This window comes from Trichosurus vulpecula, chromosome 6 (genome assembly GCF_011100635.1).
Source record: "Trichosurus vulpecula isolate mTriVul1 chromosome 6, mTriVul1.pri, whole genome shotgun sequence".
Taxonomy (NCBI): Eukaryota; Metazoa; Chordata; class Mammalia; order Diprotodontia; family Phalangeridae; genus Trichosurus; species Trichosurus vulpecula.
Genome location: NC_050578.1, coordinates 166,983,698 through 167,007,849, shown reverse-complemented (window position 1 = coordinate 167,007,849; position 24,152 = coordinate 166,983,698). Strand labels below are relative to the sequence as shown.

The following is a 24,152-nucleotide window of genomic DNA, read 5'->3' as shown; positions in this document are numbered from 1 at the left end:
GATACAGACCTAGTAGTGGTATTGCTGGATCAAAGGGTAAGCACAGTTTTCATCACTCTTTGGGTATAGTTCCAAATTGTTCTACATGATGGTTGGGTCAATTCACAACTCTACCAACAGTGCATTAGTGTCCCAATTTCCCCACATTCCCTCTAGCATTTATCATGTTCGTTTTCTGTCATATAAGCCAATCTGGTAGATGTGGGATGGTACCTCAAAATAATTTTTATTTGCATTTCTCTAATCAATAGTGATTTAGAACATTTTTTTCATGTCTATAGATAGATTTGATTTCTTTATCTGAAAACTACCTGTTCTTATCTTTTGACCATTTATCAATTGGGAAATGCCTTATATCCTTATAAATTTGACACAATTCTCTATAGATTTGAGAAATGAAGCTTTTATCGGAGATACTTGCTGTAAATGTTTTCCCCAGCTTTCTAGTTTTCTTTTAATCTCAGCTGTATTGGTTTTGTTTGTGCAAAACCTTTTAAATTCAATATAATCAAAATTATCCATTTTCCATCTCATAATGCTTTCTCTTATTTGGCCAAATTTTCCCCTTCTCCATAGATCTGACAGGTACACTCTTCCTTGCTCTGCTCATTAGCTTATGGTATCATCCTCTATGTCTAAATCATGGAGCCATTTTGAACTTATCTTAGTATATGGTATAAGGTGTTGGTCAATACCTAGTTTCTGCCATACTGTTCTTCAATTATCCCAGCAGTTTTTGTCAGATAGTGAGTTCTTATCCCTAAAGCTTGGGTCTTTGAGTTTTTCAAACACTAGATTATTATGGTCATTTACTACTATGTATTGTGTACCTAATCTATTCCACTGACCTACCACTCTATTTCTTAGCCAGTACCAGACTGTTTTGATGACTACTGCTTTATAATACAGTTTTAGATCTGGTACAGCTGGATCACCTTCATATTTTTTTCATTAATCTTTGACTTTTCATTCTTTCAGATGAATTTTGTTATTATTTTTTCTAGCTCTATAAAATAATTTTTTGGTAGTTTGGTATGTCACTGGCAAAATTGTCATTTTTATTGTATTGGGTTAGCCTACCCATGAGCAATTGATATTTTTCCAATTGTTTAGATCTGATTTTATTTGTGTGAAAAGCCTTTTGTGACTGAATTAAAATTGTTCCTGGATTTGTCTTGGCAGGTAGACTCTCAAGAATTTTATGTTGTCTACCATTATTTTCAATGGAATTTCTCTATTTCTTGCTGCTGGACTTTGTTGGTAATATATAGGAATGCTGATGATTTATTTGGGCTTATTTTATATCCTGCAATTTTGCTAAAGTTGTTTATTATTTCAACTACTTTTTATTGGATTCTCTACATATATCATCATATCATTTGCAAAGAGTGATAGTTTTGTTTCCTCATTGCCTAATTTCTTCAACTTCTTTTTCTTCTCTTATCACTATAGCTACAACATTGAATAATAGTGGTGATAATAGGCTTCTTTTAGCAATGCTTTTATAACCATTTTTCTTATGTTTTCCATTTTTATCAGACATTGAGCTGCTGCATGAAAATTTTACTGACATTGAAGCGAAAGATCAAAGATTACAGAAAGTTAAAGTTATTCTTCTGCTGCCTCGTTGCTCTGGACTGGGTGTTAGCAATCCAATAGAATTTATTTTAAATGAAAATGAAGGTAATTGTTTTTAGCATAATGCCTGGCACATGGTAGGCACAAATACTTATTCTCTTCCTTATACTTTCCCCTTGTATCTTATGCGAGGTGAGTGAGAGAAAGTTATAAGCAATTTATAGTTTCAAAAGATCACGAGTAGTGATGGAAAGAAGCAAGTTTATTGAAAGCTTGTTTAGCTATCCAGTTAAACCATATTGCCCTTAGGGAATTTAAGGCAAGATCTTGGCAAGAAAATAGCAAACGTAAAAAATGGAAAAGATCTTTCAGGTTATGATAACAAAATCTTCTTCATCAGAAATCCACTGGAATCACTACTTCTTTATACTAACAGTTATCATAGTCGTCAATGTACTACACAAGGAAGTAGAAATGGCATTGAATAAAGCACAAATGGTCCAGTCTAGCTTTTTTTCCTCCAAGAATACATAGCAGACAGCTTTGCCGGGAGTGACACAATTGTGAGGGCTTGGAGTGATTCTCAAGATACCTAAATGAGGGGATGAGTACCAAGCATTTAGAAAAAAAAACCAGTCATTACAAATAAGTACTAACTGGTATACTTACTTTCCTATCTCCATAAAATATTTCTATGAGTATAAACTATACATGTTAGTGGCATGCTTAATGAAGGTATGAGAAAGGAATATTGCAGGCTTTTGAAAAGAATATTCTACAGCAGACCATATCTTCATAGTCACAAAATTGACTGAAAAGTGCATATAATACAATTCTACTATGCTTATTCTTGTTGACTGTAAAAAAGTTTAATTCAGTGGAGCAAGATGTTACCTTCAAGGATTTTCATCATTAAAGTATCTCTCATGTATAGGTTAAGATTTCATAAGATTCCTTCATACTACCTTTGTTACATAACCCAGTGATTATTAATTCAGGCATAAATCAGGGAAGATGTATGTATTTGCCATTGTCGTGAAAGAGATCAAGAACAGAGTCCAAATGAAAGATGGATTTCCTAGAGAAATGAGGTCCTTCAGATGTTCATATTTACTAATGGTATTATACTAGCTTCATCAAATCCCGAAGCACCACAGAGCCTCTTAAATGAGATCTATAATCACTCAAAGTAATTTGACCTAATTATCCACACAAGAACCAAGGAGATGGATAAAGAATGCCTATAATTCAGATTATGATAATTCCACTGAAAGAAAAGCTCACAGAGCTGGTCTTTTTGCACATTTAACTTAGGTACTATATAGCTGTGAGGTTTGGATAGTCCCAAAGAATTAAAAAACAGGTCACTGGAAGGTCAGTGATGATATATGATATAAAATATATTATCAGAGAAATATATGATTGGAACTATAGGGCAGCTAAGTGGTGCAGTGGATGGAGCACTGAGCTTGGAATCAGAAAGACTCATCTTTATGAGTTCAGATCCAGTCTCAGATACTTATTAGCTGTGAGACCTCAGGCAAGTCACTTAACCCTGTTTGTCTCAGTTCCTTATCTTCAAAATGAGCTGGAAAAGGAGATGGCAAACTACTCCAGTGTCTTTGCTAAGAAAACCCCAAATGGAGTCACATAGAATTGGACATAACAGAAAAATGACTTAACAACAAGAACATATGACTTGAAAAGGAATTGGGCAAGTTGTGTAGCAAGAGCAAAAGGTAACTGATGGACATTCTGTATGCTCCCTTGATATCCATGTAAAGCTAATAAATCTATCATATATTGGGATTATTGGGGAAATTCTGTTTTAATTACTCTAAGCTATCCATTGATGAAAACTTTATTTTATTTAAGAATGTAAATGACGCAGTAGATGATATAGTTAAAGGAAAATGTGTGATCCTTTGTTAAGAGGTGGGATTAGAATGTGGGTAGGAAACAACATAGATGAAGGAGCTTTGGGAGGGAAAAATGATTGTTGATTGATTAAATACCCAAAGTCACACCAGTAGTAAGTATCAGAGCTGGCCCCCTAGACTCCACCTCCAATGTTCTTTCCTTTATGTCAGGATGCTGAAACAGTGCAGAGAAAGTTAGCCTACCCCCAGGAGGAGGAGGAGGGCAGGCAAGATTGTGGATGTGTTCCATGTTTGAGAAGGAGGCTAAAGCTAGGCCCAGGGAACCCAGAGCAGGACATTTCACTTCTCTGAGCTTCAGGGTCATCATCTATGATGTGGAGACAATGACACAGTTGTTGTGAGGAACACGCTTAAAAGCACCACTTTAAACTGCAAAATGCTATATATGTATCATCTATTTTTACATTGTTTGCCTAGGGTAATTTCTTAGAATCTCAAAAGGAAAAAATTATTTACTGGGTAAATTATAAGAATTATAGTTATAGTTGGACACATATTCTACCTGAAAAAACTTTAAGTTGCGGAAGAAATAATTTTAATTAAATGCTGGTAATGTCTAAAACGTATTAAATGTATTATTTCCTTTTCCTATTTAGATGCGGAATTGCTTAAAGATCACTCTCAAGGTTCTATTGCAGAAGATAAACTTAATGTTCTTGCTGAACAGCAGTATGAACAACTAAAACACGCAATGCAGTGTAAGTTAGCTTTCATCTCAATCTTGTTCTGCCCCTAAATATATAACTCATTACCTTATACTAATGCTTCATTTATCCATATCATCAAGGCATTCTACATAAATGAATTTTCCTAACTTTTGAATTTATCTCTTTGAATTCCAAATTTTATATATAATCATTTTCATAAAAACCTTCTAAAATGTATACATACATCTATGTATATATATGAAAACCTACCTTTTAAAATATAAGATACTTAACAGAAATTAATCTCCTTTTGATGACTAAGGATTCCTCATGATGAAACATCAATTTTTGTACTATATAGTAATAATTATTCTGTTTGCTGTAACCTCTTGCTTCTTCTGCAGGTTTTATGCCTGTTTCTAAAAAAACCTCTTCTCTCTACTCTATCCTCTGTCTAGTTTGCTACTTCGAATCTTCTAGGATGCCCAGTTTGTTAAAATAAACAAGTGCTTTAAAATGATCATATTAAATAATACGTCAAGATCCTAAGTGTGAGCCTAAGTAATAAATGGTTCAGTGTAGGGAAATTTAGACAGCTATTTTGTTTGCTTATATTCCTTGTTTTTGCCTGCTTCTAGGTTTAGGGCTATCTTTAAAAGGATTGAGGCTGCTGTAAGAGCAATCTCCGTATAAATAGAATGTTACTGTAGTTTTGGTGAGCAGTAAAAGTGCTAATTATACTATCCATCACCAAATCATTTTATTTTTAGATTTTTAGTCTTTGAGTTTAATTTACTAATCTAATTAATTATTAGCTTCTAGATTTGAATGAAACCATTAGATGATCATACATGTATTCCCATTTACTACCATTTATCAAAGAGTAAGTAGGGAGAATGAATAACAGGTTTAAAATCAAATTATAGCTAAGTTTTCAAACTTGAGATTTAAGATATATACCAAAATACTAAATATTTTTAGGCTAATTTGATAGGCCAATTAAAGATTTATGATACATTACTAATAAGAGAAGCAGTATCTGTAGTGGTTAGAGAGTTAGTCTTGAAACCAGTAAGACCTGAGTTCCAGTCCTGCCTCTGACATATCCTAGCTGTATGACCCTGGCTAAATTACTCATCCTCTCAGTGCTCTAGGCTAAGGTGCATCCTAAACCAGATTAAAATGTTCTGGGGGAGTGATTAATAAAGCAAATAAAAATGCAATACAAAATAAACAATGTTAATTTGTGGTTTTCTAAGTCAGTGTGTAGGGGCTGGCTTCTGTTTCTATTTGAGTTTGACTCCACTACTATACTAGGCAACACTCTAAGATTGTAAGTGGCAGAGAAGGTGCTGATTGATCTGCATTAGTAGAGGGAATTTCCTCATCAGTGAAATCACAGGAACAGTCCAAATCCCTTAGTCCTATAATTAACTAAATTCTTCAGATTTGAGGAATATTAGGATTGGTATCTTTGGAAAATTCAGCTATTTAGCCATTCTAATGATGGCTTTTCTTTGGTATTAAAATTAGATAAGTTTAACTGAATTTAGTAACTATAATTTATCTATGATCTCACTAATTATAGCACAGATGGTCTTTGATATAATATGCTGACCCATATTATATGCCCGACCTCCAGCTGAAATCTCCTCTGTTATCTAACCCTAATAGAGTATGAGTTCCTTGAGAGCAGTCTGACTCTTTTTCAGGTTGAATCTCATATTCTATAGAAGCAATATTACAATGGGGGTTTTGATTCTAATAAAGGGTCTAATTCCCAACTTTATTAGTCACAAATATGGTATTTAATCAGTTATAAATAACATAGTTATATATTAAGCAGTATAAAGCTTTCTAAATTAGCTATAGATCTGTGAAGTTAATATAGTGGTCAATAAAAATTTAGCATAATGTTTTAAAGAGATTTTTGAATCTATTATGGGATCATGAGGAAATAGCTGGATTATCACTGAGACAATGGCCTAAGATCAGGAATTGCGTGAATGGTCCGGCAGCTTACAGGCTTGAGTCATAGGTTGGTTCTTATTTTCAGGAGCAAATTGCTTAAGCTACTTAATTTGTGTGCTTCTTGCTTTAAATGCTATTAAGCAATAGCAGTTGTAAGACTATCGTATAGGTAGGTCACCAGTAAATAAGTCTATCAATGGTTTGTCATACACTACTAGTATCAGAAGAAGACATGATGTTCAATTCAACAAGCATTTACAGACTATTTCTTATGTTCCTAGTACTATGGAGAATAAAAAAAGAAACATATAATTTCATATCTGCAATATATTTGGGGAGATTGCACATTCGCAGTCAATGAAACAGTTAAGTTACAAAGTATGACATGTATAAGTGCCAGAAATACTACAGTATTTTAGGAGTTGAGAGAAGGGATCTGAAGTTATTGATGAAGACTGTTTTGAGGAGGTGGGCTTGAAATGGATCTTAAAGTGGATAGGCAAGTAGGTGGTATATTTTGGAATAAAGTGTTATAGCTGGAGATAATAGTTTTTCTAGGTAAGATTTTTTTTGGGAGGCAGTTGGGGTTAAGTGACTTGCCCAGCGTCACACAGCTAGTAGGAGCCTGAGGCCAGATTTGAACTAAGGTCCTCCTGACTCCAGGGCCAGTGCTTTATCCACTGTGCCACCCAGCTGCCCCTGTAAGTTATGTTTTTTTAAATTGGGTTCTGTCTTGCCTTATCCCTAAAAATGTGGTTAAAGGTGACAAATTGAAACTTGGTTGGTGCAAAAAAGATGAAGGTAGAGATATTTACCCTTTTTACTCATTAGGTACCTCCCCTCCCCCATCACTGCCTTATTGTGGTAGAGGGGCTTGCTTAGCTTAATTAAACTATGAGCTATGCTATGCAGGGTTACCCAAGATGGACAGGTCATAGTAGAGAATTCTGACAAAAGATGATCGATCGAATGAGAAGGAAATGGCAAACCAGTATCTTTGCCAAGAAAACCCCATCGACAGTATTAAAATGATAAAATATATGACATTGGAAGATGAACCCCTCAGGTTAGAAGGTATTCAAAACCCTACTGGGGAAGAGTGGAGGACAACTACAGGTAGCTCCACTACTAATCAAGTGACTGGGCCAAAGCAGAAAGGAAGCTCAGCTGCAAATGTGTCTGGTGACGAAAGGAAGTCCAATGCTGCAAAGAGTGTTGCATAGAAACCTGGAAAGTAATATATGTGAAATCAACATAAACTAGATGTGGTTAAACAGGAGATGGAAAGTTGAAACATCAACATCCTGGGTATCAGTAAACTCAAATGGACAGTAATGGATGAATTTAATTCAGGCGATCATTACATATGCAGTTATGGTTAAGAATCCCTTAGAAGAAAGGGAGTAGCCTTCATAGTCAATAAAAGAGTGAGAAAATCAGTACTGGGGAAAATCTCAAAAATGACATAATCATATGTTTGAATACAAAGCAAACTGTTCAGTATCACAGTAATACAAGTCTATGCTCCAACCACTGATGCTGAAGAGGCCAAGTTGATCAGTTCTGTGAAGCCCTACAACATCTTCTAGAAATAACACCCAAAAATGCCACATTCATCACAGGGGATTGGAATACTAAAGTAGGAAATCAAAAGATAAATTGGAATAATAAGCAAGAGTATAACGTGAAAAATGAAGTACAAAATGAAGCAGGGCAGAGACTACTAGAGTTTTGTCAAGATGACTCTACGACATGGACATCACCAGATGATCAACATTAAAACCAGATTTATTATATACTTTGAAGCCAAAAGTGGAGAAGTTCTATACAGTCAGTCCTAAAGATGATGCTCTTGAAGAGAGTATGCCAGCAAATTTGGAAAACTCAACAGTGGTCACTGGACTGGAAAAGATCAGTTTAAATCCCAGTCCTAAAGAAGGGCAAAGTCAAAGAGTGTTCAATTACCAAATATTTATGCTCATTTAACATGCCAGAAAGGAGGTTATGCTTAAGATTCTGCAATCTAGGCTTTAGCAATATGTGAATCAGAATTACCAGAAGAATGGGCTGGTTTTCCAAGAGGCAGAGAAACTAGAGACCAAATTACCAACATTCACTAGATTATATAAAACCCATATGTGGCCAAGAAGGAACAGTTAGAACTGAACATGGAACAACTGATTGATTTAAGATTGGAAAAGGAGTATGACAAGGCTGTATGCTGTCACCTTATTTATTTTACTGATATGCAGAGTACCTCATATGAAAGACCAGGCTAGATGAATCAAAAGCCAGAATTAACGATGCCAGGAGAAATATTAACAATTTCAGATATGCCACTCCGATAACAGAAAGTGAAGAAGAATTAAGAAGTCCATTGATGAGAGTGAAAGAAGAGAGTTAAAAAGCTGGCTTGAAACTTAACATTAAAAAAACCCTAAGATCTTAGCAACTGGTCCCATTGCTTCCTGGCAAATAGAGGGAAAAGAAATGGAAGCAGTGTCAGATTTTATATCCTTGGGCTCAAAAATCACTGCAGACAGCAACTACAGCCATGAAATTGAAAGACACTTGTTTCTCGGAAGGAAAGCTATGTCAAATCTAGACAATATTTACTAAAAAGCAGAGATATCACCTTGCTGAAAAAGGTCCATATAATCAAATCTATGTTTTTTCCAGTAGCAATTTATGGTCCTGAGAGTTGGACTTATAAGGAAAGCTGAGCGCTGCAGAATCAATGCTTTCAAATTGTACTGGAAAACTTTTGAGAGTCTCTTGGACAGCAGGGAGATTAAAACAGTCAATACTTAAAAAATTCAATGGGAGGTCAAATACTGAAGCTCAATCTTAAATACTTTGGCCCCATAATGAGAAAACAGGACACATTAGAAAAGACCCTGATATTGGGAAAGATTGAAGGCAAAAGGAAAGGGGGATGACAGAGGATGAGATGGATAGATAGTGTCATAGAAACAAAAAATATGAACTTGGACAGACTTTGGGAGATAATGGAGGAAAAAAAGACCTGGTGTGCTATGATCCATGGAGTCATGAAGAGGCAGACATGACTGAAAGACTGAACAACAACAACAACCCATCATGTATTTATAAACTTCAGTCCTGTATCCTCTGCCTTGGGATTTCCAGGTGGGAACAGTGTCTCAGAGCCGACTAAGATCCTGCCATCTACAAAGGGCTTTTAGTAATCCTGTTTTAATTATCAAATATTTCATGTGACATAGCCACTTTTTAATTTATATGCAGAGGTTTGTCTTTAGGTGCCTTAATTGATGCAGTATGTTGCTAATGAGGTTGGGTTTTGATTCTCCTGTGATCCAAGAAGACTTACATGTTCATAGTCTCAGATAACATCCTGATCCTGGAACAGCTATATAGAAAGTATGTATGAGACTTCAGGGAAGATGTTGGAGTAAGCAGTTGCAAGAGAGCCTGTCTCTTTATGATCCTCCTCAAAAATAATGGGAGAATTGCCCAAAACAGAATTGCTAGAAATTCTCCAAAGGAAATGAGACATAGTAAAAAGATGAGCAAACACAAGAAGAGCTTTGTTATGAAAATAATTATAGAGCAAGAGTTCTCAACCTCCATGGGGGCTTTGTGTACTCCAAAGCGTATAAGAAACTTGTCAGTTGGGATAGGGGGAATATTTGCTATATAAATTGTCCTGTTGAAATATTCCAGAAATTACAAATAGATTTCCAAAGTCGATATTTTTGGTATACTTTTAGAGAAGAAAAGTGCATCTCTTTATTTTTTTTATGGATGTACGCTTAGGTATGCCCTTGGCATTTTGTTTCATATTAAATATAGGTTTTGGAAGGTCTGTGTAATAAGCCGAGGGACATGGACCTTAAAAGATTGCGCATCTTGTGAGAGAAGAAGGCAAAACAGCAGAAGAAAGGCACATTGAAGCATTTTTTTTTAAAGAAAAAGGCATCTGAAACAAAGCAAAACAAAACCTGGACCTGTAAGGTATGACTAACTTGAAACAGATGCACCAAAGGAACTAAAGGGAGAACTGAAATCATCTCAATAAAATCAGAAAAATTTAAAAGAGAACACACAAAAATAAGCTTGGGCAGAAGTCAAGGAAAAGCAACGTAGCTAAAATTTTGTGAGATTATGACAGAACTCCACAAAGTGCATAATAAAAAAGCAAGTGACTCTGAAAATACTAGTGGATACAACCAAAATGATCACCACAGTAGTAGCTAAATGGCAGATGATAGCTGAAACAAGTTCTAAATAATTTAAATGGAAAAAAAAGATTGGGAAGATTCAAAGTGATGGATTTGGTGGAAAAGAAACCTTAGAATTAGTGGAGTCCCAGAAATCATAATAAAAAAAGAACCTGATTGTTTTATTTTGGGGAATTACATGACAAAACTTATCAAAAACCATAAAAAAACCCACCAAGCAACATTGTTCAAAGAGACAGAATCCATATAACCCCTGACAAAGAGAAATTAAATTTGTATGTCATTCATCAGACTCCAAAACTCTGAAAAAGAAAAAAGAAAAAATTCCCAACTTCTAGAAGAAAAGAAAGGTTTTACTTATAAACTCATTGAGTGCAGAAATTGTTTTATTTTTAGCTTTTACCCCAACCACCTAACTCAGTGCTTGGCATACATATTAAACATACACATGCCTTTTGATTGATTTTTTTTAAATCTCTTAAGGAATTACAAGATTTTTCTCAAAGAAAAATGATCCCTAAAATTGAAATAACACATATAAAATTAGAAAACATGGGCCTTTTTCCTTCACTGATTTTTACCAGCAAACCTAAGTACATTTAAAGGACATTTAAAAAACAGAAGTTTAAGGAATTCCCAGAGGAAAAAAAAGTCATACCCCCCAAAAGTCTTTGGAACTGAGATAGATAGGCCTTAAAGAGTTAGGTATCTAGAACAATATATACTTTCCAGCTGTGATTAACTAATTGTTACAGTCTTAATGTAAGAGCCTATATAAAATGATTGAATTATTGAATTATATGATTGGGATTGAAAAAAGAATAACAGATAAAAAATGATAAGAAATTAGATTTTTACAATTAAGAGGATGCTATAAAAACAGAAAATTCAGGTCATTGAGGATTGTGAGGGAAGAAGATAAAGTGAAAAACTTGCAAAGGTGGAATAGTGTCAAGTTTCTAAAGATACATAAGTTTTAACATAAAACTTGGGAATTCTTCTTAGTATCCTTTGACTTACAAATAGAATTAATAAAATAAGAATGCTTATGTTCCTATCTAAAAATTAAATAACAGTTTAGTAAGGAATGGTTGAAGTTCAGCATATCATTTGCAATAGGGAATGTAAATGACATGATCTCCAGTATAAAAAGGAAAATAATTTTGTAAAAACTTCTTTTTTAAATTCAATTTTTTCATTCTAAATTCTTTTCCTCCAGCCAGCACCTCCTCTCCCCATTGAGAAGGCAAGAAAAACAAAGGCCACTACAAATATGAAGTCACGCAAAACAAATTTTTGCATTAGCCATATTAAAACAAAAACAAAATTTTCTATAGCATTGGTTCCCAACATTTTAATGTTAAAAAAATCTTATGGACAAAATCTTATGGACATCTTATACATGATAGTAATTGTTATTGGTTAGAAAAATATATAATGATAAAAGACTAATGAATTTAGTGACACTTAAATGAAGTATATATTTTATCAATAACACCACCTACATACGTTTGAAAAATAGCAATACATATAAGTTTAAGACATTGTCTACAGAAAGCATGTATGCTTATTTATGGATTTAATTATAAAATCAGGAACTCCTTGCTTGATTTCCACTACCTTCTAGGGTTCATTGGATTCCAGATTGAGAATTCCTGGTCTACATGAAATTCATCTAATGCAAAAAGATATATGCAAATTTAAGTGACTATGGTGGGCTAAAATTTATCATGCTACAGCTAGTTCAAGAAAATCTGTAGCAGCATTTCTGTTATCTCGTTGTTTAGTCACTTTCAGTTTCTTGGTAAAGATACTGGAGTGATTTGCCATTTCCTTCTTCAACTCATTCCAACAGATGAGGAAACTGAGACAAACAGAATTAAGTGACTTTACCAAGGTCACACAGATGGTAATTGTCTGAGGCCAGATTTGAACTTAGGTCTTCCTGACTCTAGGTTCAGTGCTGTATCTACTGTGCCACTCAGCTGCTCTTCTGTTATCTACCAGAGTTAAATTAAAAGAAGGAAGCACTGAGAAGACAGTTAAGGAAATTATATTATGTATAAAGGTGTCATTGAAAATGAAAGCATACTGATTACTAGTATGTATGCATAAAGTAAAATATCAAGTGAATTTAAAAAAGAAAAGCTTATGTTCTTACAAGATGAAATGGAACAATTTATATATATATATGCATACATTTGTATATATAGGACAAATTTCAATACCTTACTATCAGACTAGCATAAATTAAACAGAAAAATAAATAAGAACTTGTAGACATAGAGTAATGAAAAGAGTGGATTTAATAGATATATGGAGATAATTTAATGTAATAAGGAAGGAAAGTTCATTTATTTCAAGTCCACATGGAATATATACTTTTTATCTTTTGTCATAGAGAAACAGAGTTAGATATAACTATAAATACCATGTTTATTGATCATTACAATAAAGATAAAAGTCAGTATAATAACCTGTCCAGAAAGGTGTCTATATAGAGTTTAAAACCCAATTTATTGAACAATACCTGGTTTAAAGAAGAAATCATAAAATTCACAGATTACCTCAAAAATAATGGTAGCAAAGAAACTATCAAAGTTTATGCAATACAGCTAAAAGTATTGCTTAAAGGTAAATTTATATCATACATAGCATACATATTGATTATGATTATGCAAAAACTCCCATAGCAATCAAACCATATAAAAAGATGGGAAAAAGCCATAGAGCAGATTGTTGTTATTATTTTCATATTTTTCTTACCTTAAAATGAGATTAGATTAGAGATTATGATTTTATTTTGGATTTGATTCTTCATTTTGTTCATATATAAAATATTTTCAAAAAAATGCATGTTGGTCCTAAGGGGGATCAGGCAAGATAAGATTGTACATATGGCTCATCTCGGATGCATCACTACTACCACAATTAGAAAAACATTTGAGTTCATATTCAGTCAATTTGACCTAGATCAAGTTCCACTTCATCCTTGAAGGCTTCCCTCATCTTCTCTTGGAATCTCTCATGCTCTTCTGAACCTTCTTATGTACTTGTATTATAGTTTAGTGGTCTCAAACTTGTTACTAAATTGTAAACTCCTTGGAGACAGGGACTTTGTTATTTTTCATCATTGTGTCCTCAGTGCTTGCTCACTATATACCATCTCCTGAGTAACTCTATTAGTTCTTATAGATTCATTTGTGCAGATTCCAGTTCCATGCCTATATGAAGCCTTTCCTGATCCCTTGAGCTGCTAATGTTCCTCCAAATCAATTTGTGTACATTTTGCATTTAACTTTTTGTGTACATGTTATATCCCTTGAAAGAATTTAAGTTCTTTGAAGGTAGGGGCTGTTTTGTTTTTTGTTTTTGTTTTTCAATCCCTACTGCTGCACAAACTAGGTAATTAATAAATGCTTGTTGATTGATTATCTTTAATGGGTACTTTAAAATATGTTTGTTGAATTAAACTTAGTAGTATACCAATGGTTATGTTTACATGCAAAGGATATTAAGGATAATGTTACCATTCTAGATGAAATAGGAAATGAAAATATTTTGAGTTGTACCATATTTGTATAAGATTGTTAACATGAACAGTAACCACATTTTCCCATTAAATACAGTTAACAAAGCACAAGCAATTGTTTACTGCACATGCTCAGTTTATCCAGAAGAAAATGAAGTTGTTGTTAAAAAAGCACTGGAACTTGGAGTCGAAGGGAATAATAAAGTACAACCTTATAGGTAAGGGAAAAAAGGATTTTTCTAATCAACCTTTACAAAGTAAAAATCTGATTTTTGTAGCAAATTGTATAAGACATCTCAGAATCTTCTATTAGATCTCAATATGACTAAATAGTATATGTTTTATGATTAATTCTCTAAAGCCTATACTTTGTAGGAAGGACTGTGTTGGTAGTAAATGTTTAACAACCAGCTCTTTTTTAAATTTTTTTTAAAGCTTTCATTTTTTAAAATTTATTTTTAGTTTACCACACACGATTCTACATAATTTTGAGTTCCAGATTTTTTCCCCTCCCTCCCTCCTCCCTCCCCAAGATGGCATGGAATCTCATATAACTGCCATGTATAACTTCGCATTGAATTAATTTATACACTAGTCAAGTTGTGGAGAAGAATTATGACCAATGGAATGAATCATGAGAAAGAAGAAACAGAACCGAAAAAAAACCCCAGAAACAAAAACAAAAGAGAAGCAAAAAAGGCGAGCATGTAGTGCGCCTCAATCTGTATTCAAACTTCACATTTCTTTCTCTGGATGAAGATAGCATTCTCCATCGTGATTCCCCTGGAGTTGTCCTTGCACCTTACATTGCTGAAAAGAGCGAAGTATGTCAGGGTTGGTCCTCACAGAATCCATATATCTGTGGTTGTGTACAATGTTCTCCTGGCTCTGCTCCGCTCACTCAGCATTATGTCGTGTAGGTTTTTCCAGGTCGCTGCGAAGTCTGTATCATCCCCATTTCTTATGGCACAATAGTATTCCATTACCTTCATACACCACAGCTTGTTCACCTATTCCCCAATTGATGGGCATCCCTTTGATTTCCAATTCTTGGCTATCACAAAAAGAGCCGCTATAAAAATCCTTGTACATATGGGTCCTTTTCCTGCTTGTGTTATTTCTTTGGGATACAACCCTAGAAGTGGTATTGCTGGGTCAAAGGGTATGAACATTTTTATAGCCCTTTGGGCATAGTTCCAAATTGCTCTCCCAAATGGCTGGATCAGCTCACAACTCCACCAGCAATGTAACAATGTTCCAATTTCCCCACATCCTTTCCAGCATTTATCATTTTCCTGTTTTGTTATTTTAGCCAATCAACAACCAGCTCTTTTAAAAAGCACATACGACACACTTTTAAGTTTAGTCTTCATTATTAACATTTTCTCCATCACTTTTAAAAGTCTAGACAATTAATAAAACATTAAATCAAGATCTGATTTGTCACAATTGCTCATTTCCAAGGTGTAAGTGTTTACAATGAAAATTTAACAGTTGGCTCTCAAGAACCTGTTAGAGCTGGCTCCAGCATACCCCTACTTCTAGGGCTCTTCCCATTTTATCAGTTTAGCAATATTACTCTCATATTGTTAGGTAGCATAGATTTTTGTTGTTCTGTTAGAGGATTCTCTAACTTTCATTTGCATTGTAGAAGTTATTAGGATGGATCAAAATTCTATGTATGTTTCAGAAATTTTTATTAGATATAACATTTAAAATCTTTTTTTGAATCAAACTTGAAAACTGCTACAAATATGAACATTTCCATATACAAAAGAACATCAGAAAAAGAGGATTGCAAACCATGAATCTATTAAATACCTCTTTTTGAAGCATATAATAAATCAAACATGTTATTTTGTCTTGCATGACTCTCTCCCTCTGAATTTAGTTTTGTTTTCTTCTCTGTCTTTAAATTATGCTTACATGTGTTTCAACAATTCAGCTAGTAGCTGCTGTGGGGGTGTAAAACCAACAACAACCACCTCACAGAACGCTGCAAGCCCAGGTTCTTTTGATCTGCTTTACTAAGGAAAGCAATGTTAAGGGGTTAACAATCTTGCTTTAATCCAGCATAAAAATACCATTCGCTTAGTTCAGGGGAAAAAGCCAGCACCCTGAACTTCAGAGCAAATACAAACAAATTGCAAACATCAACAGACCAGATATAATTCATAGTTACCAAGAGAACCATCAACCACTGAGTTTAGCCAGAAGGCCCTTATAGCAGCTACCCAGAGTCCCACACCTCCAGGAGTGAGAGCCTTAAGCAGATAGCTCTGTTCTCCCTTTTTATACAGTTTCAGATGTCATCAAACATCATCTGTGTGACCAGAACTTAGGCTCCTATAATTGGCTCTGGTGTTATCACCTCCCTTCGTTGGCCCCACCTGGAGCCCCACCTTAGTTACCAATTCATACCCACATAGGTCCACCTAATAGGTAGGGGTTTGGGCCTGGGGCTTAGCACCTAGTAAGACTCAAAGACACTGAATTAATCAAAGGAAACAAAGGTCATACTCTTCAAAGATCCCCAATACAACATGACCCTCCATTTCTTCTTTTCTTAATTTTGGAATCTCTATCCCCAGCTTCCTTTCCAACAAATCCCCCCCCCCAATTTTTTAAACACCTCCCCCATAAAAAATAAGCACGGTTTAGCAAAGAACATGTACACATTGACCCTGTCCCTTTATAACACAGGTCTCCCTCTATCCCTCTGGTCCATCATCTCAGCTGTGAGGATAAGGGTAGCCCATGCCCTCATCAATCACTGGTCATCATTTCAGGGTTCTTAAGTCTTTCAAAGATTTGTCTTATTTTAATTTATAGTGTTGTTCCTGTATACATCATTCTTCTGTCACTGCTCACTTTACTCTGCATCAGTTTGTGCAAGTCTTCTCAGGTCTCTCTGAACCCATTCCCTTAGTCATTTCTTGTAGGACAATCATTTTCTATTAATGTGCTTATCTCCTTCCCGACTGATGGGTGCCTCTAGTTTCCAGTTCTTTGCTGTAGGAAGTGGTGTTGTAAACATATCTGTACGTCTATGTCATTCTCTGTTTCTGTGATCTTTGGAGTGTGTGCCTCCTAGTCTTGGGTCAGAAGTCATGCACAGTTAGCAGCTTCAGGGGCATCATTCTAAATAATTTCCAAAACAGCCTGAAAGATGCACAGCCCTGTCAATAGTGTGTTTGTATTCCTGGCCTCCCACAGCTCTTCCAACAATTGTGATTCTCCTTTTCACTCTCTTTGCCAATCTGATAGGTATAAGGTAGAACTGCAAAGTTGTTTGAATTTGTATTTCTTCTACTGTCAATAATGTGGAGCATTATTTCATATGGTTGTTTATTGTTTAGATTTCTTCCCTTGAACTGTCTCTTTATATTCTTTCACGCTTTATTAATTTGGGTATGACTTTTATTTCTCTCTGTCTTAGATACCAGATCTTTATCAGGAAAACTGACTGGTTTATTTGGCTTCAGAGACTTGGGTTAAAGCATATACCTGGGTTCAGGATTTCTAGAAACTGGGTACATAGAGAAATGATACAGTCACAAGCTTTATTGTTATGCAACACAACAAGCAGACTAAACAGAACGCATGCATACATTATAGCAATATAAATAGACAGAGATTTGTCCCCACATACAGGAAAATCATCCCATTGCCCTCTGGTCAGCATGCATAGTATTTATTTCTTTTTTCTCCTCTGTATCCTTTCATGTGGGTTTTGTTCGTAGTTCTTTGAATTCCTCATATTCATTGTTAGTCCCTGGGTGCTAGAATGTTCTTCTCCACTGCTGCCACTACGCTGCACTCCTGGCCATATCCCACCCCAGTATCCACATACCTCTCAGTGTCTGTCTCCCTAAGTTGTCCTGGGCTGGAAAAATGACTCCCTGTGGCTTTTTCTTGGCTTTCTCAATCAGAATCAGGTATAACACATTTTCTAGATCTTTGTGGAGGAGGTTTGTTGGGTGAGCTAGGCAAATATGACTCTCACTCCACCATCTTCACTTGACTTCTTTCCCAGAGTACTTTCTATGTATAATGCAATGTCTGACATCAGCTTCTGGCCTTTTATGTCCTTCTGCTGCTTTTACAGATCAGTTTAGGGACCTGCAAATTTTTAGTGCTCTCCAAGTGGTATGACCCGAGAACAGGTTTGTTCACTGTCTTTTTGGTTTGAACTCTGCAACTTCCCCAATTTGGGTCTGTTGGCTTGTGTGTGACTGAGTTTCCATAGACTGCTGCTGGACTCAGTCACTAAGGAGTCTCTGCAGTGGGCTAACAGGAGAGTCTGCTGGCTCAGAGCCACTGGACTGCTCTCCCTCTTGTAATCTTGGTTGGCTGGCTGCCTTAGTTATTCCCTTGCAGGCTTACGTGCTGGGCTGATGGTTAGAACTGAGCTGCTGCTCCACCTCTGGGCTCAGAGCCACACAGCTATGTTTTTAGAACTTGCTCCTTGATCATTACTCAGCCTAGGGCTCCATTAGCCTGTGTGACCTGGAATGGCATATTGAACAACAGAGTTTCCAATGGCGTGTGTTCCTCTTCCCAGTGCTGGTTTAGGGGTCCCCAGGATCTATTTCTGACCTAGTGCTTCCCGGCCTGGTGTTCAATCTTATTCTCCTTTTTGTCCCTGGGTGCTAGAATGTTCTTCACCGCTGCTGCTGTTATATCGCACTCCTGCCTGTACCCTCCTCCCCAGTGTCCGCAGAACTTTTTATCTTTCTGAGCTACACTGGGCTGGAAAAATAACTCCCTATACTTTTTTCTTACCTTTCTCAATCAGAATTAGGTTGTTGTGGAGGAGGTGTATTGGGTGAGCTGGGCAAAGATGCTGACTCTCACTCCACCATCTTGACACCACCTCTTCCCCAATATGCTTTTTATGTAGCATCACTTTTATAGCTTTTGCTCCTTTCAAATTAAGGACTGACTTTTCAATCTAGTTTAGTGCCTTTGATCTGTTGGTTAATACATGTATTTTAAACCAGTGCTTATCACAGTGCCTAGCATATAGTAGGCACTTAATGTTTAGTGACTGCTTATTGATTAAGGTAGTTATTGTAGTGAGGTAGAGTGATTGACCAATTCAGTTGGTCCCCACCCTTACACTACTACTCATATAAATCTTGTTTTCTTGATCTTTTTTACCTTCTTTGAATAAAATGAAATTTTTGCTAATATGCTGTCACAATTTAATCGGTATTCCTTTCTAAGGGGAGCAAACTAATTATATAAAAGTTCTTTCAATGCATAGTTATACTTATGTATGTATGCTGCTACATCATAACAATAGGCTTCTTAAAAGCAGATGAGGTATATAAATGCATAAGAACTTGACAGAACTCTGCAAACAAGTATAACTGAAAGTAAGAATAAAGTTTAACATTTCACCAGTGGATTGTACTTTCAAGCTGTTCAGTTAGCTTACTCTTTGCAATTCTATAAGCTATTCATACTATCATATTCATCTTAGTTCTACAAGGAAAATGTTTACTATCATTTGTTTTGGCTAATATTTGATATGAAAGCATTCCTTGTATTGTATATAAAATGACCTGGATGTCTAATGGTAGTCTAATGACAATCACTCATAGGATGCTTAAATTAATGACATCTCTTTTATACTTTGCTGCAATTATTTAATATGTAGAAGTGTTGACATAGTATAGTGGAAAGATCCTTGAACTTGGTCAGAATACCTCATTTCCAACTCCCAATACTAAGAATGATCAAGTGCTTGGCAAACCTTAAAGTATATAAATTTGAACTATTAGTATTATTATTCCTCTCTTGTGTGACCTTAGTTGAGTTCCTTAACTTCTTTGAGCCTTAATTTCATCAATAAAATGGAAAGGACAGTATTTATACACCAACTTATAGGGTATTTGTGAAGAAAAGGTTTTGTAACCTGCAAGTGCCATGTAAATTTTGACTTATTTCTATTGTCTCATGAGTACATAATATTCTTCTTCATCCTCCAACTTTGAAATCTGGAAACTCCCAATCTTTGAAATTGATATCTGGAAGCCCATAGAATAGAAGAACTTAAGTCTTATTATCTTAAAGAGCTTTTGTTGCCTGAGTGTTTGTGACCAAGAAGTCTCCTCCCTGTCAATCATACCTCTACAGCTGGAAGGGGCCTCACAGGCTTATATAATCCAACCATCCTCTCCTCCCATTTAAAAATAATTTTACAATTATTTTTTCAATTTTCAGGCATTCATTTCCTTTCCCTGCCTACCCCAAATTGAATGGCAATGACAAAAAAGAAAAATTAAACCCTCAAAACATATGCATAGTTAAGTGACTCAGATTCCCTCATTGGCCATGTCCTAAAATATATGTCTCATTCTTCATCTTGAGTCCATCACCTCCCTGGCAGGAGATGGGCATCATGCTCCATACTCATTCCTCTGGTATTGTGGTTTATTAGATAATCAGATTTCTGAATTCTTTCAAAATTGTTTTTCTTTATAATACTGTTTTCATTGTATAAATTGTTCTGGTTTTGCTCACTTTATTCTGCATTAATTCATAAAATGTTCTGAGTTTTCTCTGAAACTATTTACTTTGCCATTTCTTATGGCATGACAGCATTAGTTCTTAGGAACGTTTTCCCTGCTCTTCTTTCTTCCCTAGCTATTCAGTTTTTTTATATCATTTCATTTCTTCCTGGTACTCTTAATCTTAAAATTCTTTAAGCCATGATATATTTTTTTCTGAGTGTCTATTTGGATTTTATATAGAATTACTATTATCTTCTGGATTTATTTATTATCTCTCAGTTGATGCTGTTTCTTCATTGGTGCTTGGCATTTCCTTTGATTTATTCATATCAGCAGCCTCAGGGTTTGGACTGGGAATTTATGTTTGAATCAAATACGAGTCATGTACTCCTAGAAGGTATGAGCATCCCAGAGTTCAGGTGGAATATAACAGATTGGAAGTGACATAGTCTTAAGTATAGTTTTTGTAAAGAAATTAGATTATCCACTTTCAATTTTTAACCCTATTCTCATCTTCTGTATTTTTTCTTGTCATTTACTAAGCACCAAGCACATGCATAACAACCTCCATTCCCCCATTTTCAATTATTACAAATTCTTATAATGCAGGTTAACTTCTGCTTTTTGCCACTTTGTTTTCTGTTAACCTGCATATTGGTCCCTGGGCTCATTTGTTACCTGCTCACTCAGTCTGGGTTAGTAACTCCAAACACTTCTGATCATCAGTTTTATTTCACCATGTAAATGCATGAGCATCATTTTTTAGCAAAATGAGTAACTGCAGTTAATAAATAAAGGTAATAGTTTGGATAAAACTAGATCTCATTTTTGTCTGGAATGCCTGATCTTCAAAAGTGAATTTTAATGAAAAAACAAGGGCTGCTTGTATGCTTTCTAATTTCATCAGCATTTTTTTTCAGGTAAGATACAATAAACAGGTAATTTATAGACCAGCAGACTAGCTCATATTATATTTAAATACATCTGAGCTTTGAGTATAGGCTATAGGGAACAGATTCAAGAACCTGATGTTAATCATCAGAAGTCCAATGTGTGGTTCTGGGGTATGAATTTGGGGATCTTTAGTCCTAGGATTTTTATAGTCTTTTTGGGCATTGGGTACTATTGAGATTCTAAATTCTTTTATAATAAGCTAAATTCTATTATGGTGATCTTAGAAGGTATCCAAGTTCTTTGATTCTACTACAGTTAAATTATATTCAGTAGTCAGTGTTCAAAATATCGTAAACTTGGAATTTAAAACATTTTTGTAACATTTTTATTATATTGCTTAATGTATACTGTAATATTATTTGGCATGTTTAGATGTAGACTACTATAATTGTGATTATAATGATGTATGCTGCAAAAATATTAAACTGATAAAAATACTAAAGTGATTATACTTTCCCCTTAATATATGAGATATATAGCACAATGTCTTCATTGTTAAGGTTTAGATAGTAAAATAATTGAGCCGACCATAATTTATTGACTGGGTTTAACACTTAGCTGACTGATTATTTTTTCTGCCTTGTAAGGCAGAATTCTGTCCTGTTCTTTTGAATCCTGCAGATGAACAACAGTTTTTGCAACCTAGAGAGATCCATATGAGCACCAAAGGACCATAATGAGGGTGCTATTCAGGGTGAAATAAATATACATTTGTATAGTGCCCACTATGGGCCAGGCCCTGTACTAAGTGGTTTTTACAAATATCTCATTTGATTCTCATGAAAACTATGTGAAGTAGGTGCTGTTATTGTCCCCACTTTATAGTTGAGAAAACTGAGACACACAAAGGTTAAGTGACTTGCCCAACATTATACAGCTTATAGGTGCCTGAGGCCAGGTATGAATTCAGATCCTCCTGACTGCAGGTCTGCCACTTTATGCGCTGTACCACTGATTGTCTCTATGCAACAAGAAGGAGGTTATCTTATTTCAACAAAAGACTTTCTGAAAGGCAGCAAAGTAGGTTGGTAGCATCACAGTGGGAATGTTGTGCCAAATTGATCTCTATTTTCTTTTCTTGAAGAACTAGTTAATATAGATAAATAGTAGTTGTTTTGTATCAGCACAAATTACAAAGGCTTCCTCCTCAAAGATCTAGCTTCTTTTGAAGGATACTCAAGTTAATTTAACCACTTTGTTAGGGATTGTAGAGAGTATTCTTGTAGAGAGGATTTCTTCTCAGCGTGAGAGATTGGACTAGATCCAGTCTAACTCAATTCAGTAAGCTTTTGCCAAGTATTGTCTGCGTGTAAGACACCATACAGAGAATGGGATTAAAAAGATACGACACAGGCCTTACTTTTAAGGAATTTATAATCCAATGGGGCTGAGAGGGGAAGGGAGTTGGGGAAAGACATGCACACAAATAACTATTCCTGCAAAGGGGTAAAGATTTTTTAGGAAAAAATGTATAAGAAATTTGAAGGAGGCAATGCATTTTTCTGGGGGTGAGGAGTGGAGCTCCATGGATATGGTGGCATGTGAGTTGAGCCTCAAGGAAGGGGAAAGACTTCAACAGTAATAGATGGGGTGGAGGTGGGAAATTGGGAATCCATTCCAAAGAAATCATAGATGTGGAAAAGGCTAGTATAAGAATGGGGAACAGAGTAGTTCAGTTTGGCCAGGATGTAGAATAGTACGAAGTAAAAGTATAAATGGAGCCAGACCAAGGCATCCCTTTAATGATAGGATCATAAGTTTATAATTTATTTGGTAGGCAATGAAAAATGACTAGAGGCTTTTGAACAGAAGATTACCATAATTCAGTTGGGATGTTATAAAGCGTACTTAAGAATGGATATATGAAGGTTAGATCAGAGAGGGGACAGACTAGAGGTGACAAGAAATTATGATCTGAACTTATTGAAATGGAAATGGAAATGGAAAGCCTAGGATGGATACAGAAATAGTATGGAAGTAAAATAGAGAAGATTTAGCAACTGGATGGGTGGGATGAGGGAAAGGGAAGAGTCAAAAACTATAAGCCAGAGACATGAAAAGGATGGTGGTACCGTCAACAGAAAGAGAAATTGAGAAATAAAAGTTTGGGGAGGAAGATGGTGCTTTAAATGTTGTATATGCTAAGTTTGAGGTGTCATTGGGTCATACAAATAGTGATAACCATCAGGGAATTGAAATACAGAACTTGAGCTCTAAGAAGAAGCTAGGAAACAATGGAAAGTAGATGAGATCATCAAGAAAGGGAAGGGAAGCAAGCTTTACAGGTGATACACATTTGATGGGTGGAAGGAGGAAGAAGAAAAGAAAAACCTGTCAGAGTTGTAGGAGGATGGTTCAAGAGACTGCTTCCTTCACAAGAATCACTGCAGGAGGGGATATCAAGAAGTGTGGGACAGTTCGGTATTAAAAGCCACAGAGCAGTCAAGGAAGAGACCAAAAAGAATATCTGATTTGGTGATAAAGAGTTCATTAGTAGCCTTGAGAGAGCCACTTCAGTGAAATGATGAGAGCTGGAAGCTACATCATAAAGCATTCAATTCGGAGAGAGAGTGGAGGTAGCAAGGGGGACAAAATCAGACAATAGCTTAAGGAGCATAGCATGATCAAGGGAGGGCTTTTTTTAAGGATAAGAGGTAACTTAACATGTTTACAAGCCAGGTAGAAGTAGCAGATAGTGAGGGAGAAAGTGAGGAATTACAAGAAAAAGAGGGGATGAGTAATGGAGCAAGGTCTGAGAAGAGATGGGATCAAGAGAATAGTGTAGGGAT

The 24,152-nt window shown here is 35.5% G+C and overlaps 1 protein-coding gene across 1 annotated transcript in view; it reads left to right on the top strand.

Moving 5' to 3' along the window:
* NSUN7 (NOP2/Sun RNA methyltransferase family member 7) overlaps nt 1-24,152 on the top strand; it is an 87,319-nt gene that overhangs the window by 57,406 nt on the left and 5,761 nt on the right. The window contains exons 7-9 of the mRNA XM_036762578.1: nt 1,540-1,683; nt 4,115-4,216; nt 13,986-14,106. Of these exons, the coding sequence (XP_036618473.1) occupies nt 1,540-1,683; nt 4,115-4,216; nt 13,986-14,106 (367 nt within the window). The remainder of the gene's footprint in view (nt 1-1,539; nt 1,684-4,114; nt 4,217-13,985; nt 14,107-24,152) is intronic.